The 14,808-nt window shown below is 38.7% G+C and overlaps 2 protein-coding genes across 2 annotated transcripts; both read left to right on the top strand.

Annotated features, from left to right (window-relative positions):
- The first annotated feature begins 3,448 nt into the window (after positions 1-3,448).
- On the top strand, positions 3,449-5,045 carry LOC127861715 (uncharacterized). Its single transcript, XM_052400401.1, has 2 exons — positions 3,449-3,832; positions 4,095-5,045. The coding sequence occupies exons 1-2, from the start codon at positions 3,449-3,451 to the stop codon at positions 5,043-5,045; spliced, it is 1,335 nt and encodes a 444-aa protein (XP_052256361.1).
- Positions 5,046-7,343: 2,298 nt separating this feature from the next.
- Positions 7,344-14,128, top strand: LOC127861365 (tartrate-resistant acid phosphatase type 5-like). The gene is made up of 6 exons (XM_052399761.1): positions 7,344-7,508; positions 8,248-8,453; positions 9,941-10,065; positions 11,130-11,327; positions 12,145-12,292; positions 12,917-14,128. The coding sequence occupies exons 1-6, from the start codon at positions 7,397-7,399 to the stop codon at positions 13,160-13,162; spliced, it is 1,035 nt and encodes a 344-aa protein (XP_052255721.1). The 5' UTR covers positions 7,344-7,396; the 3' UTR covers positions 13,163-14,128.
- Positions 14,129-14,808: the final 680 nt, after the last annotated feature.

Raw genomic sequence — 14,808 nt, 5'->3', positions numbered from 1 at the left:
GCGCTCAGCTGACTCACATAGAGAATGTTTTTTCTCGCACAATGTGGACACATCAAACCCTCAGCTGACGCATATAGATGATGTCGTTTGCTCGCACAATGTGGACTAATCACATGCTCAACTGACTCATATAGAGAATGCAGTTTGCTCAAACAATGTGGGCACATCAAACGCTCAGCTGACTCATATTGCGAATGTCGTTTGCTCACACAATGTGCACATAACAAACGCACAGCTGATTCATATAGATAATGTCGTTTATTCGCACAATGTGGACAAATCAAACGCTCAGCTAACTCATATAGAGAATGTCGTTTGATCGCACAATGTGGACACATCAAACGCACAGCTGACTCACATAGAGAATGCCGTTTGCTTACACAATGTGGACACATCAAACGCTCAGCTGACTCATTTAGAGACTGTCGTTTGCTAGCACGATATGAACACATCAAACGCACAGCTGACTCATATAGATAATGTCGTTTGCTCACACAATATGGACACATCAAACGCTCAGCCGACTCACATAGAGAATGTCGTTTTCTCGCACAATGTGGACACATCAAACGCTAAGCTGACTCATATAGAGAATGTCGTTTGCTCGCACAATGTGGACACATCAAACGCTCAGCTGACTCATTTAGGGAATGTCATTTGCTCGCACAAAACGGACACATCAAACGCTCAGCTGACTCGTATAGAGAATGTCGTTTGTTCGCACAATGTGGACATAACAAACGCTCAGCTGACTCATATAGATAATGTCGTTTGCTCGCACAATGTGTACACATCAAACGCTCAGCTGACTCATATACAGAATGTCATTTGCTCGCACTATATGGACTTATCAAACGCTCAGCTGACTCACATAGAGAATGTCGTTTGCTCGCACAATGTTGACACATCAAACCCTCAGCTGACTCATATAGAAAATGTCGTTTTCTCGCACAATGTTGGCACATCAAACCCTCAGCTGACTCATATAGAGAATGTCATTTGCTCGCACAATGTTGACATAGCAAACCCTCGGCTGAATCATATAGAAAATGTCGTTTGCTCGCACAATGTTGGAACATCAAACCCTCAGCTGACTCATATAGAGAATGGCATTTGCTCCCACAATATTGGCACATCACACCCTCAGCTGACTCATATAGAGAATGTCGTTTTCTCGCACAATGTTGGCACATCAAACGCTCAGCTGACTCATATAGAAAATGTCGTTTGCTCTCACAATGTTGACATATCAAACGCTCAGCTGACTCACATAGAGAATGTCGTTTGCTCTCACAATGTGGACACATCAAACGCTCAGCTGACTCATATAGCGAATGTCGTTTGCTCACACAATGTGGACACATCAAACGCTCAGCTGACTCATATAGATAATGTCGTTTGCTCGCACTATGTGGACACATCAAACACTCATCTGACTCACATAGACAATGTCGTTTGCTCGCACAATGTGGACACATCAAACGCTCAGCTGACTTACATAGAGAATGTCGTTTGCTTGCACAACGTGGACACATCATACGCTCAGCTGACTCACATAGAGAATGTCGTTTGCTTGCACCATTTGGACACCTCAAACGCTCAGCTGACTCACATAGAGAATGTCCTTTGCTCGCTTAATGTGGACACATCAAACGCTCAGCTGACTCACATAGAGAATTTCGTTTGATCACACAATGTGGACTCATGAAACGCTCAACTGATTCACATAGAGAATGTCGTTTGCTCGCACAATGTGGACATAACAAACGCTCAGCTTACTCACATACAGAATGTCGTTTGCTTATCAAACGCTAAGCTGAATTATATAGAGAATGTCGTTTGCTCGCACAATGTGGACACATAAAACGCGCAGCTGACTCACATAGAGAATGTCGTTTGATCGCACAATGTGGAATCATGAAACGCTCATCTGATTCACATAGAGAATGTCGTTTGCTCGCACAATGTGGACACATCAAACGCTCAGCTTACTCACATAGAGAATGCCATTTGCTCGCACAATGTGGACACATCAAACTCTCAGGTGTCTCGTATAGAGAATGTCGTTGGCTCGCACAATGTTAACATAACAAACTCTCAGCTGACTCATATTGAGAATGTCGTTTGCTCTCACAATGTGGACATAACAAACTCTCAGCTGACTCACATAGAAACTGTCGTTTGCTCGCACAATGTGGACATATAGAACGCTCAGCTATCTCACATGGAGAATGTCGTTTGCTCGCACAATGTGGACACATCATACGCACAGCTGACTCACATAGAGAATGCCGTTTGCTTAAACAATGTGGACACATTTAACGCTCAGCTGACTCATTTAGAGAATGTAGTTTGCTTGCACAATATGGACACATTTAACGCTCAGCCGACTCACATAGAGAATGTCGTTCTCTTGCACAATGTGGACACATCAAACGCTCATCTTACTCATATAGAGAATGTCGTTTGCTCGCACAATGTAGACACATCAAACTCTCAGTTAACTCACATATAGAATGTCGTTTGCTCGCACAATGTGGACACATCAAACTCTCAGTTAACTCACATATAGAATGTCGTTTGCTCGCACAATGTAGACACATCAAACTCTCAGTTAACTCACATATAGAATGTCGTTTGCTCGCACAATGTAGACACATCAAACGGTCAGCTGACTCATATAGAGAATGTCATTTGCTCGCACAAAATGGACACATCAAACCCTAAGCTGACTCATATAGATAATGTCGTTTGCTCGCACAATGTGGACACATCAAATGCACAGCTGACTCATATAGAGAATGCCGTTTGCTCGCACAATGCGGACACATTAAGCGCTCAGCTGACTCACATAAAGAATGTCGTTTTCTCGCACAATGTGGACACATCAAACCCTAAGCTGACTCATATAGATAATGTCGTTTGCTCGCACAATGTGGACACATCAAATTTACAGCTAACTAATATAGAGAATGCAGTTTGCTCAAACAATGTGGGCACATCAAACGCTCAGCTGACTCATATTGAGAATGTCGTTTGCTCACACAATGTAAACATAGCAAACGCACAGCTGATTCATATAAATAATGTCGTTTATTCGCACAAATTGGACATATCGAACGCTCAGCTATCTCACATGGAGAATGTCGTTTGCTCGCACAATGTGGACACATCATACGCACAGCTGACTCACATAGAGAATGCCGTTTGCTTAAACAATGTGGACACATTTAACGCTCAGCTGACTCATTTAGAGAATGTAGTTTGCTTGCACAATATGGACACATTTAACGCTCAGACGACTCACATAGAGAATGTCGTTCTCTTGCACAATGTGGACACATCAAACGCTCATCTTACTCATATAGAGAATGTCGTTTGCTCGCACAATGTAGACACATCAAACGCTCAGCTGACTCATTTAGGGAATGTCATTTGCTCGCACAAAATGGACACATCAAACGCTCAGCTGACTCGTATAGAGAATGTCATTTGCTCGCACAATGTGGACACATCAAACGCTCATCTTACTCATATAGAGAATGTCGTTTGCTCGCACAATGTAGACACATCAAACGGTCAGCTGACTCATATAGAGAATGTCATTTGCTCGCACAAAATGGACACATCAAACGCTCAGCTGACTCGTATAGAGAATGTCATTTACTCGCACAATCTGGATATAACAAAGGCTCAGTTTACTCACATAGAGAATGTCGTTTGCTCGCACAATGTGGACACATCAAACGCGCAGCTGACTCACATAGAGAATGTAGTTTGCTCGCACAATGTGGACACATCAAACGCTCAGCTGACTCATATAGAGAATACAGTTTGCTCGCACAATGTGTGCATATCAAACGCTCAGCTGACTCATATAGGGAATGTCATTTGCTCGCACTATATGGACACATCAAACGCTCAGCTGACTCACATTGAGAATGTCGTTTGCTCGCACAATGTGGACACATCAAACGCTCAGCTGACTCATAGAAAATGTCATTTGCTTGTACAATGTGGACACATCAAACCCTCAGCTTACTCATATAGAGAATATTATTTGCTCGCAAAATGTTGACACATCAAAACCTCAGCTGACTCATATTGAGAATGTCATTTGCTCGCACAATGATGACATATCGAACCCTCAGCTGACTCATATAGAGAATGTCCTTTGCTCGCACAATGTTGGCACATCAAACCCTCAGCTAACTCATATAGAGAAGGTCGTTTTCTCGCACAATGTTAGCACATCAAACGCTCAGCTGACTCATATAGAGAATGTCATTTGCTCGCACAATGTTGACATATCAAACCCTCAGCTGACTCATATAGAGAATGTCGTTTGCTCGCACAATGTTGACACATCCAACCCTCAGCTGACTCATATAAAGAATGTCGTTTGCTCGCACAATGTTGGCACATCAAACCCTCAGCTGACTCATATAGAGAATGTCGTTTTCTCGCACAATGTTGGAACATCAAACCCTCAGCTGACTCATATAGAGAATGTCATTTGCTCGCACAATGTTGACACATCAAACCCTCAGCTGACTCATATAGAGAATGTCGTTTGCTCGCACAATGTTGGCACATCAAACCCTCAGCTGACTCATATAAAGAATGTCGTTTGCTCGCACAATGTTGGCACATCAAACCCTCAGCTGACTCATATAGAGAATGTCGTTTGCTCGCACAATGTTGGCACATCAAACCCTCAGCTGACTCATATAAAGAATGTCGTTTGCTCGCACAATGTTGGCACATCAAACCCTCAGCTGACTCATATAGAGAATGTCGTTTTCTCTCACAATGTTGACACATCAAACGCACAGCTGAATCACATAGAGAATGTCGTTTGCTCTCACAATGTGGACATATCAAACGCTCAGCTGAATCATATAGAGAATGTCGTTTGCTCGCACAATGTGGACACATCAAACTCTCAGCTGACTCACATAGATAATGTCGTTTGCTCGCACTATGTGGACACATCAAACGCTCAGCTGACTCATATAGAGAATGTCGATTGCTCGCACAATTGAGACACATCAAACGCTCAGCTGACTCACATAGAGACTGTCGTTTGCTCGCACAATGTGAACACATCAAACGCCCAGCTGACTCACATAGAGAATGTCGTTTGCTCGCACAATTTGGACACATCAAACGCCCAGCTGACTCACATAGAGAATGTCGTTTGCTCGCACTATGTGGACACATCAAACGCACAGCTGACTCACATAGAGAATGCCGTTTGCTTGCACAATGTGGACACATCAAACTCTCAGTTAACTCACATATAGAATGTCGTTTGCTCGCACAATGTGGACACATCAAACGCTTAGCTGGCTCACATAGAGAATGTCGTTTGCTCGCACAATGTGGACACATCAAGCGCTCAGCTGACTCACATAGAGAATGTCGTTTGCTCGCACAATGTGGACTCATGAAACTCTCATCTGATTCACATAAAGAATGTCGTTTGCTCGCACAATGTGAACATAACAAACCCTCAGCTGACTCGTATAGAGAATGTCGTTGGCTCGCACAATTTGGACACATCAAACGCTCAGCTGACTCATTTAGAGAATGTCATTTATTCGCACAATGTGGACACATCAAACGCTCAGCTGACTCATATAGAGAATGTCATTTGCTCGCACAATATTGACACATCAAACCCTCAGCTGACTCATATAGAGAATTTCATTTGCTCGCACTATATGGACACATCAAACGCTCAGCTGACTCACATAGAGAATGTCCTTTGCTCGCACAATATTGACACATTAAACGCTCGGCTGAATCATATAGAAAATGTCGTTTGCTCGCACAATGTTGGAACATCAAACCCTCAGCTGACTCATATAGAGAATGTCGTTTGCTCGCACAATGTGGACACATCAAACGCCCAGCTGACTCACATAGAGAATGTCGTTTGCTCGCACAATGTGGACAAATCAAACGCTCAGCTGACTCATATAGAGAATGCCGTTTGCTCGCAAAATGTTGATATATCAAACGCTCAGCTAACTCATATACAGAATGTCGTTTACTCGTACAATGTGTTATTTGTTGTAAAACCACTGTTTTATTTATATGCATAATCAGAGTTCATATGCATCTAATCAATATCAATAACAACATCGAAACAAAAAACTTAAATATATACCTCTAGTAATATACACTCTTTGTATTGATAATGCAAAATAAATATAAAATAGTTTGTTTATATAGTTCCCTAAGAGAAAAAGCTTTCCATCGCGTTGGTGTACTGTCGTCATCGTATTATCGCATTGTCGCCATCGTACTATCGCATTTTCGCCATCGCACTATCGCATTGTCGCCATCGTACTATCGAACTATCGCATGGTCGCCCTCTGGATTAATGTGTAACCACGATGGCATTAACGGTATTCCGTAAATATCGCATCGATGATAAATATGTGAACGTATACATATGACCGTAAAGGTATCATGTAATTGTGTAAATTACGGTTACCTAAATGATCGTAAAACAAAGCAACTCAAATGTGTTTGTGTTTGAATCGTAAATGATCATAATACGACATAATCACTCTCGCGCCCTTATCGAGAATAAGCTTTATTACATTTTAACCGAACTTGTTAGCCTAGCAAAATCAGTAAAATCGCCCACTATTATGTTATGCGACGCCGCGACTGTGCTTGATTAACTTAATGGGCGAGAAGATTTTATCACTTACATAGCGCGAATTACAGCAATTGTTTTTTCGTTATTTTAAAACCGCGGAATATATGTCCTTTTCTCTTAGTTTTGTTTTTACTCTGTAATGGAATGTTCGCCATTTTCCAACAAAAATTAATAATAAGTACAATTAAAAATATCGTATGAGTAAAACATTCGTGACGATACTGTAAACAGAAAATAAACCGCCCACTTCCCGTCATTGAAACCTCCTTATTAGTTTCCGGTCAACAGCATGGTATCGTCACATCGCCTAGAGTTGTTGCCGAACGACACCAGACTTAACAAGTCCTTTGTGGATGCAGTCGCACATATACGTTTTCATGTTGCTATGCACACGTGTCGCATAATTCATTATTCTAAAATGGAGCAAAATTGATAAAAGAAATATCACCCCACTGCCCCCCCCCCCTACCCTCCAAAAAAAATTCCCACTCACTCGCTTAAATCTTTCCCCATTTTTTACGCTATATTTTTCCATTTTTAAATGGACTTCGTGTGTGCTTTTGCTGCATGCAACATGTTTTTATTTGATTAAAATTGCATAAACGGGAAATTTTTCAGACCACAGCCTGCTTTTAACGAAAGTGCATTATGCATTTGCGTTATCGCCACGTGACCGGCTTGTAAACATTCGATGGATGATAATAACTTGCTACATAATTAATGTCCTCGATAACCAGGCTAATAATACAAATAAAAGTATTTGATTCATATGATACTAGAGGACATTTTAAGATGGCTAAACGACTGGCGTTTATATTTGTTGTAATACAAGGTTTGTTTATAATATTTTTATATTGTGTCATTTTGCATTTTTAACATGTATCTGTTCTTACTGGACCTGTAATTCTATATAACTATTGTCATCAGGTGTTCATGTTTCCCAAAGCTAAGGAATGTTAAAATCCGTTATTTTATTGAATGCTTTAATGCGGTTTATAAACATTGGTGACTTAAAACGGGTAATTCACTGTTTCAAACAGTTAGCAATTATCGATTTTTTTTTACATCGTAATGTGAACAAAATGACGTCGTTATATCAACGTATTCTTTTTCAGCAATATATATTAGTTTTACCTATTTATGAATGAACGGTGAAGAAGCATTAAACGACATAGAACAGTCGTTTAAGGTAGATTGTCGAGTTGAATACACTCGTGAGAATACAAAAAAATACATATTTTCAATCATGGTTGCGCCACTCGTTCACTCGTGAATTATTATCTGTTTCTAGTAAAAAAAACACAAATGAATTATGTATATTTCGTTTTAAAAGTGATTTGTATTCGTTTTTTTTTAAATTCAGAATTGCTTCAGATTTGTTATTGAATCGGCCTTGTTAAATTGAAAATAACACAAAAACCCAAACAAACTCATGTTCGTAGAAATATCAGAAGGTGACAAAAATATAAGTATCACAACAGATTTTTCATTTCATCACACACTCTAAGTAAAAAACTTTAAACTATATTTGTGAATTACTGATAAAGAAACCCGTGTGTTGACTTTTTCAGCTGCATCGGCGATAGAAAGCTTGCGGTTCCTAGCAGTGGGCGACTGGGGTGGCATGCCAGTATTCCCCTATGCTACGCCGATAGAGACCGCAGTGGCCAAACAGATGGCCGAGGTCACGGAGGCGTACCAGTCCAGCTTCAACCTCGCCCTTGGCGATAACTTCTATACCAACGGTGTCAAAGACGTTAATGACAAACGGTTTAAAGTAAGAGCTTTATAAATTACAGCATTCTTTGTTCGTTGCTTTAATTCTGCAGTCTGTAGGGAATAAGCACTGTGGTTACAGGTGATTAACGATTAACGATTGCTGAATTCAATACACTCTTCACTGGAACTTCCATTGCGTTTAATTTCAAAGAATTTGCGGGGCATATGTCATGTTATATGACATACACTGCACTCATTTGTTTCTAAAGTACTACACTTCATTGAGTAGAATAAAAGATGGCGCATGATCCATCTAGTATTAAGGTTTTTGTGTTCTCAACTGTCTAATTAAGTTGTTTTTTTAAATGTCTGCACGTTTTTAAACGTTTTATAACAGAAAAATCGCTAAATATGTATAAACTGATACCCAGTACCTTTGATTTAAAGTCAATTATAAAACTATTGCTTTACGAACTAGTTGCAACTACACGATCATGCGATTGTAATGGTGTGACTAGATAACTAGATAGCGTTTGATACGATGCACCTGTATATGTTGAATGTATTGTTGAATCATTTAATGTTCTAAACAAAGTATGTGACTGTTATTCTTGGGCATTTGTCGGGTGTTATAAGTAAATGTCAAAATTTATTTTATATTCATAGTTTAATAGTACTCAAAATTATATATTGTATTCTCTTCCTTACTATATACGTCTGTACAGATTTTTCATTTTGAAAAAAAGAGTATTATATTTTGTATGAAATGTATACGTATCTCAAAGTATTAAAGAAGTAAATAATAGCACAGAACTTAACATCTTTTCGTCAATCCAGCAAACATGTACGTTTAATTGCAATAAATAGCTTTTTACTGGCTTGTATATTATAGTACAACACAAAATCTTTACATAGTGTTGTACAGTGTTTGGTAACATGACTTTTATCGCTATGCGACTCGTCTCAATCGTGTTCTTCATACAGGACACGTAGCAGTATTCTTTACCAACATCTGGTTGGACCATGTTTAACAGGGGCGGATCCAGGATTTCTGGTTAGGAGGGGGCGAGATATTGAAAGATTTACTGGGGGTTCCAGAGGGGTGAAGCCCACCGGAAGCTCTACGATTTTAGTGATTTTTAAGAGTTTGACAACCACTTCTCGAGCATGTCACGCTTTATGTACTTTCATCAAAGTATCTTCTTATAATACCAAAAAGTGCATAGCTTATACGTTAAATTGCAGCGAAAAGAGAATCAATGTGCAAAAAGAGGGATACATCAAAATCGCAAAGTTCGACTTGAAAAACCGGGCGACAGAGAGTCTCAAGTTAAACCATTTAGCGATTGTCTGTGATTAGCGGGAAATGGTGTGTACGAAAAAGAAGAAAAATGAATTTAAATAGGTGATTTATATATAGTTAAGTGTGAAACATCAAACGATTCGACTTTACTTTGGCGATTTTAGGGGGGGGGGGAGGGGGCATATGCCGCGTCCGCCCCCAATTGGAGCCGCCTTTGTTTAAAATGCGTTTTTATCAATCAGGACACTTTCGAGGATGTGTACCATTACCCGTCTTTGGTGAACCCTTGGTATCTCGTTGCCGGAAACCACGATCACTACGGAAACGCATCTGCGCAGATCGCGTATTCACAAAAGTCCAAACGATGGTAAAGTATGAATAATTATAATTAATTTGGGTTAAAAACCCAATATTTCAACCAGTATGTTCATTATACCAACTGCGTCATTTCTTAAATAAAACGATAACATTTAACACAAATAGCCGTTGTATTAATTTAAAGTTGTAATCGTGTCAATGCAAACTAAAGAACACAAGTTTAAGTGTAATTTCTTTCGATGACGGTATCCTACTTGTATCCTATAGTGGGGGAATTACGATACATTTGAGATGCTGGAGAAAAACTTGTTTCTAATTGCAGTGAAAATACAAAGTATCACTTTTATAAACATTATAAACAAATTGTAAAATAACAACAGTATTTGTGTTTGAAACCAAATTATTACATGGATAGTTCCGTTTTTGTGTTTAGAAGATTGGATACTAAGTCACCATTGATGGGCTTGTACAATTTTAAAATTAAGTGATCGAAGTACCGATACTCTTGGAAGGTTTTGGCGTTTAACCGTTGTCCTCAATTTGTTTGAACATGCTCGGAGTATATATGGGTTTATTCGTCATAACAGTGAATTTTGCGATTCCCTGTCATCTTGAATAAGGACCTATAGTATTTATGATAAAATAACTATTGGGTTTGATCAGTGCATGCGACAGAAGTATAAAAAATCCTATTATCACATTTTTTCTAACACTTATGATACGTATTAATATAGTATATCATGGAATCTGAGAAGTAACATTTGCATTCATCTGGGTGCTCATGCAATCTTACTTAGAGCACACCATCTAAGTATCTTTTCTACACACATTTTTTTTCCAAGACAATCATGTTATTTATAGACAGAATGATGTTTCTGTTTATATTAATTTGTATCATATAATATAATATTAACATTTTGCATGATGTATGTGAGCAATGCAACAAAACAGCTGCACTTATAGTAAAAACGCTTGTAGAATGGATTGAAATATATTTCAATAGGTTAAATGGAAAGAGAAATATTATGAAATAACACTTTCTGGTTCCAATATATAACAACATTAAACATGCTTGCAATGCATACAATTTATACAGGTACCATACTATTGCAGGAACTTTCCCAACTTCTACTATGGCCTATCTTTCCCCATCCCTGGCGGCAAGAAGGTGGACATCATCATGATAGACACGGTCCTTCTCTGCGGCAACACCGGATATGACGTCGAAGGTGACCAACCACACGGACCCACAGATATCAAGGCGTCGGATGATCAATGGACGTGGCTTGACCTTCAGCTGCAGTCATCAAAGTGTGTATGATGTTTATGTCTGCCCCATTTGACTTTTCACTTGTGTAACAGATTCCAGATATGTTTGAACATAGATATGCATATTTTGGGCGATAAATTTTCGTTGTCAGTAAATTATGCAGCATATATTGTTACGCAAATAATCCCTGATGCATATGCAGCTTAAACAAAGTAACAGTCTCTTTAACCTCCTACTAGTTAGGCTCGATTTGTCATTGTCGGCTTTGGCACTACTTAAATGTACCCCGGGTACAGCAAACATACTGAAACGTTCCCGGGAATTCTTATGCTAAATTGGTCGTTGTCAGTTAATTATGTTAATATTAATGTCAATATTCTGTAACATTGCCTCTATATTACCAAACACCTACTCAAAAAGCATGTTTAGGCCGGTTTTGTTCAAAGAAAATTTTGTTTTTGTATTCCGTAGCGCGTTTTACGACTTCGGATTTAAGAGTACCCGGAATACATTTAAATATTAACCGAGCCGACAATTACCAATCGAGCGCAAGTTTGGCAAGTTTCTTTTTCTTTTGAAAGATTTTCGTAAGAATTCCGCGACTCTTACGAACATACGTTCGAACTTCCATTCCTACGGACGTTTCATTCATACGTTTGCAAACTTAACAATACTTAAGATTCTCACGATCGTAGACCAGTTTGCAATCCTCAGGTTTGTATGAACCGGCAGGGAATGCACACGCAAAACAGAATTTTAAGAGACATATCTATAAGCACATGTTTCACAGTTTCTATTTTCAAATAAAAGTACTGAATGAAAGGATGCAGACTTTGAAAGATTGGGTATTTATTTTAGTGCCGATTATCTGTTGGTTGCCGGACATTTCCCGGTGTACTCGATAGCAGAGCACGGACCTACGGCGTGTCTAGTCCAGCGCCTGAAGCCCATGTTGTACAAATACGGCGTGACGGCCTATTTTTGTGGACACGACCACAGCTTGCAGGTAGATAAATACGTCCCGATTTGGTCAATGTCGGCTCAGGTATTACTTTGAAGTACAGCGGGTTCTCTTAAAGTATACTACAAAGTAACCGGGGTTCGGGAAATATGCTAAAAGGTATCTTAGAGTGTGGCCGGGTGTCTTTTAGCGTAATTTCCGTACCTGGAGTAAATTGTATAGTACTTTGAAGTATACCCGAGTCAACAACGACCAATTTATTATAGATACGTGTACTGCATAAACATTTAATGAGATTTCATTACACTTAAATGAGAAAGTCTTTGGTCAAGTTTTCATTCGGACAAAATACAACGGATATACTGGTTAGCTCATCACAGCGCAATGTGCTGAAGGTGAGATTATATGGTCGTATTTTGTCCGCTGTGTGTCGTCCTTCGTGAGTCGTCCATATTTTTGTATTTATTCTACAAATGTATGCGTCTAGTTCAAAATGGCTCCGGTCTGTGAAAGGCATGGTCATCAGTGATCAGTGTTGTTTTCCTTATATTGCTATAATTAGAAGCTAAGGACAATTCTTCTCAGTGCAATTCTCCGGGTTTCGTTGATCGCCCTAAAATATATTGACAAACTTTTCTCTAAAAACGTCGAAATTGTGTTTGTTTACAGCACATAAGCAGTCCGGAGGGTGGACGCACGGTGGACTATTTCGTTACTGGTACCGGCAATCTCGTTCAAAACAATACGGATCATCAGAACGATATACCTAAAAATACCCTGAAATTCAGTTGGGCGGAGCTTGCGGGACTGGGTGGGTTCTCGTATATCGAAGCCACGCCCCAAAATATGACCATGACGTTCGTAGATGGGAGGAAGAAGCCGCTCTATACATACACCATGTTTCCGAGAAAGTAAAGATACTGTAGAGTACCTGCAATAACGGATTGTTTGGTTTTGTTATCCGATATATTTATCATGGCCCTCATAATTAGCCGTCGAAATCCGTTACAGATTCTAAATTTACACACTACAAATCGTACATTATGGATACGGATTTCTGAGGATACTTATCGCTATTGATACGAATGTCTGAGAAAACATGGATACCTTAATGTATAAAACAGCCGAATTCGAAATTAACCGATAGCCTAGTGGTAGCTGCGCAAAGTCACAAAATCTTTAATTTGATTGTTTTGTGTGTGCATGGTGTGTAAATAATTGATGTGAACATTAAGTGCGAGTTTTGTGTGCTTAATTATATGTAAAATACACTATTTTTCATACCGAAACGACTTGAAAAAAATGAAATTGAGAGTTAATGCGTATTGGTTATTCAGTTCTTTTTTAATGAGAGTTAATGCGTATTGGTTATTCAGTTCTTTTTGATGTTTTATTAATCAATACAGTGAATAATACAATTAAACAATGTATCAAATGTGTATAAAAGTGTAATTTATTTAAATTATATATCTGGTTTTTATAACAAAAAATCATCACAAATCTAAATCTGGAAACGAAACAGATTAAAAAGTTATGCTCGAACGCACGACATTAAGTTTGTAATCCCTTCATTAATCCACTGCACAACAACAGTAAGGGGTAACCGTTGTGTCGCTAATAATGTTTGTCGCCTTGAAGAACTTTTTATAAATGTACTTGTTTTTTACTGTTTTTTTTACGAACAATGTCAAATGAGCGGCGAAAAATAATTATTATTTTGTTAAATATGTAGTATTATACGCATATATTTAACCAGGGTGTTGTCACAATTGTAGGAGTAGTTGTTGTTGTTGTTATTTTATAAAGAGCAAGCACTATATCGAAATGTTTACTGGTTTAACACTAACGTCAAAACATAACATTAATAAATCAGAAATCTGTGTTGCATTTTTATTATTTTGATAGTTTCCGCAAACGAGGGAATGCTTATTTAGTAAGTGAACCAAACGAACTGATGATGAAAAAAAACCTCAATTTCGTATTCAGTGGGAACAAACGTCAATAGACATATAAAATTCACAGAATATGAAATTTAAAGTAAAACGGCAATGCAGGTCTATTCTGGAGGATGATAATAATTGATGGTCACTTTACACATTGTATACAATGCCTGCTATTTTCAAATAATCCTTTCAACAGCAATTCTCGAAATTTTACCAAGACGAAAATTTTATTTTATTTAAATCAAAGCAAGCTCTGATTAATACACCCAGTTTGGAACCACACCGCTGCGAAATAGACCTTCACGTTTTTGCAAATAATTAACCCATTTATGCCTAGTGTACTCTCTCATTCGTCTAAATTGGATCAATTTATTTCCAAAATTAGGGATGTCTAGTATATTTATTTCTACATTGTATATTTATAATACTTTTTACAGAAATTCATTTAAGCAAACAGCGCAGACCCTGATGAGATGACGCATCATGCGGCGTCTCATCTGGGTCCACGTTGTTTGCCAAGGCCTTTTTTCTAGACACTAGGCATAATTGGGTTAAATAACAATAATTATGTCCGTTAATCATGGCTTGTGGAACAACATCTTAATGCCGATGCCCAAA

This window comes from Dreissena polymorpha, chromosome 16, assembly GCF_020536995.1.
Source record: "Dreissena polymorpha isolate Duluth1 chromosome 16, UMN_Dpol_1.0, whole genome shotgun sequence".
Classification (NCBI taxonomy): Eukaryota; Metazoa; Mollusca; class Bivalvia; order Myida; family Dreissenidae; genus Dreissena; species Dreissena polymorpha.
The sequence above is the reverse complement of the archived record's forward strand: the minus strand, read 5'-3'. Positions and strand labels throughout refer to the sequence as shown.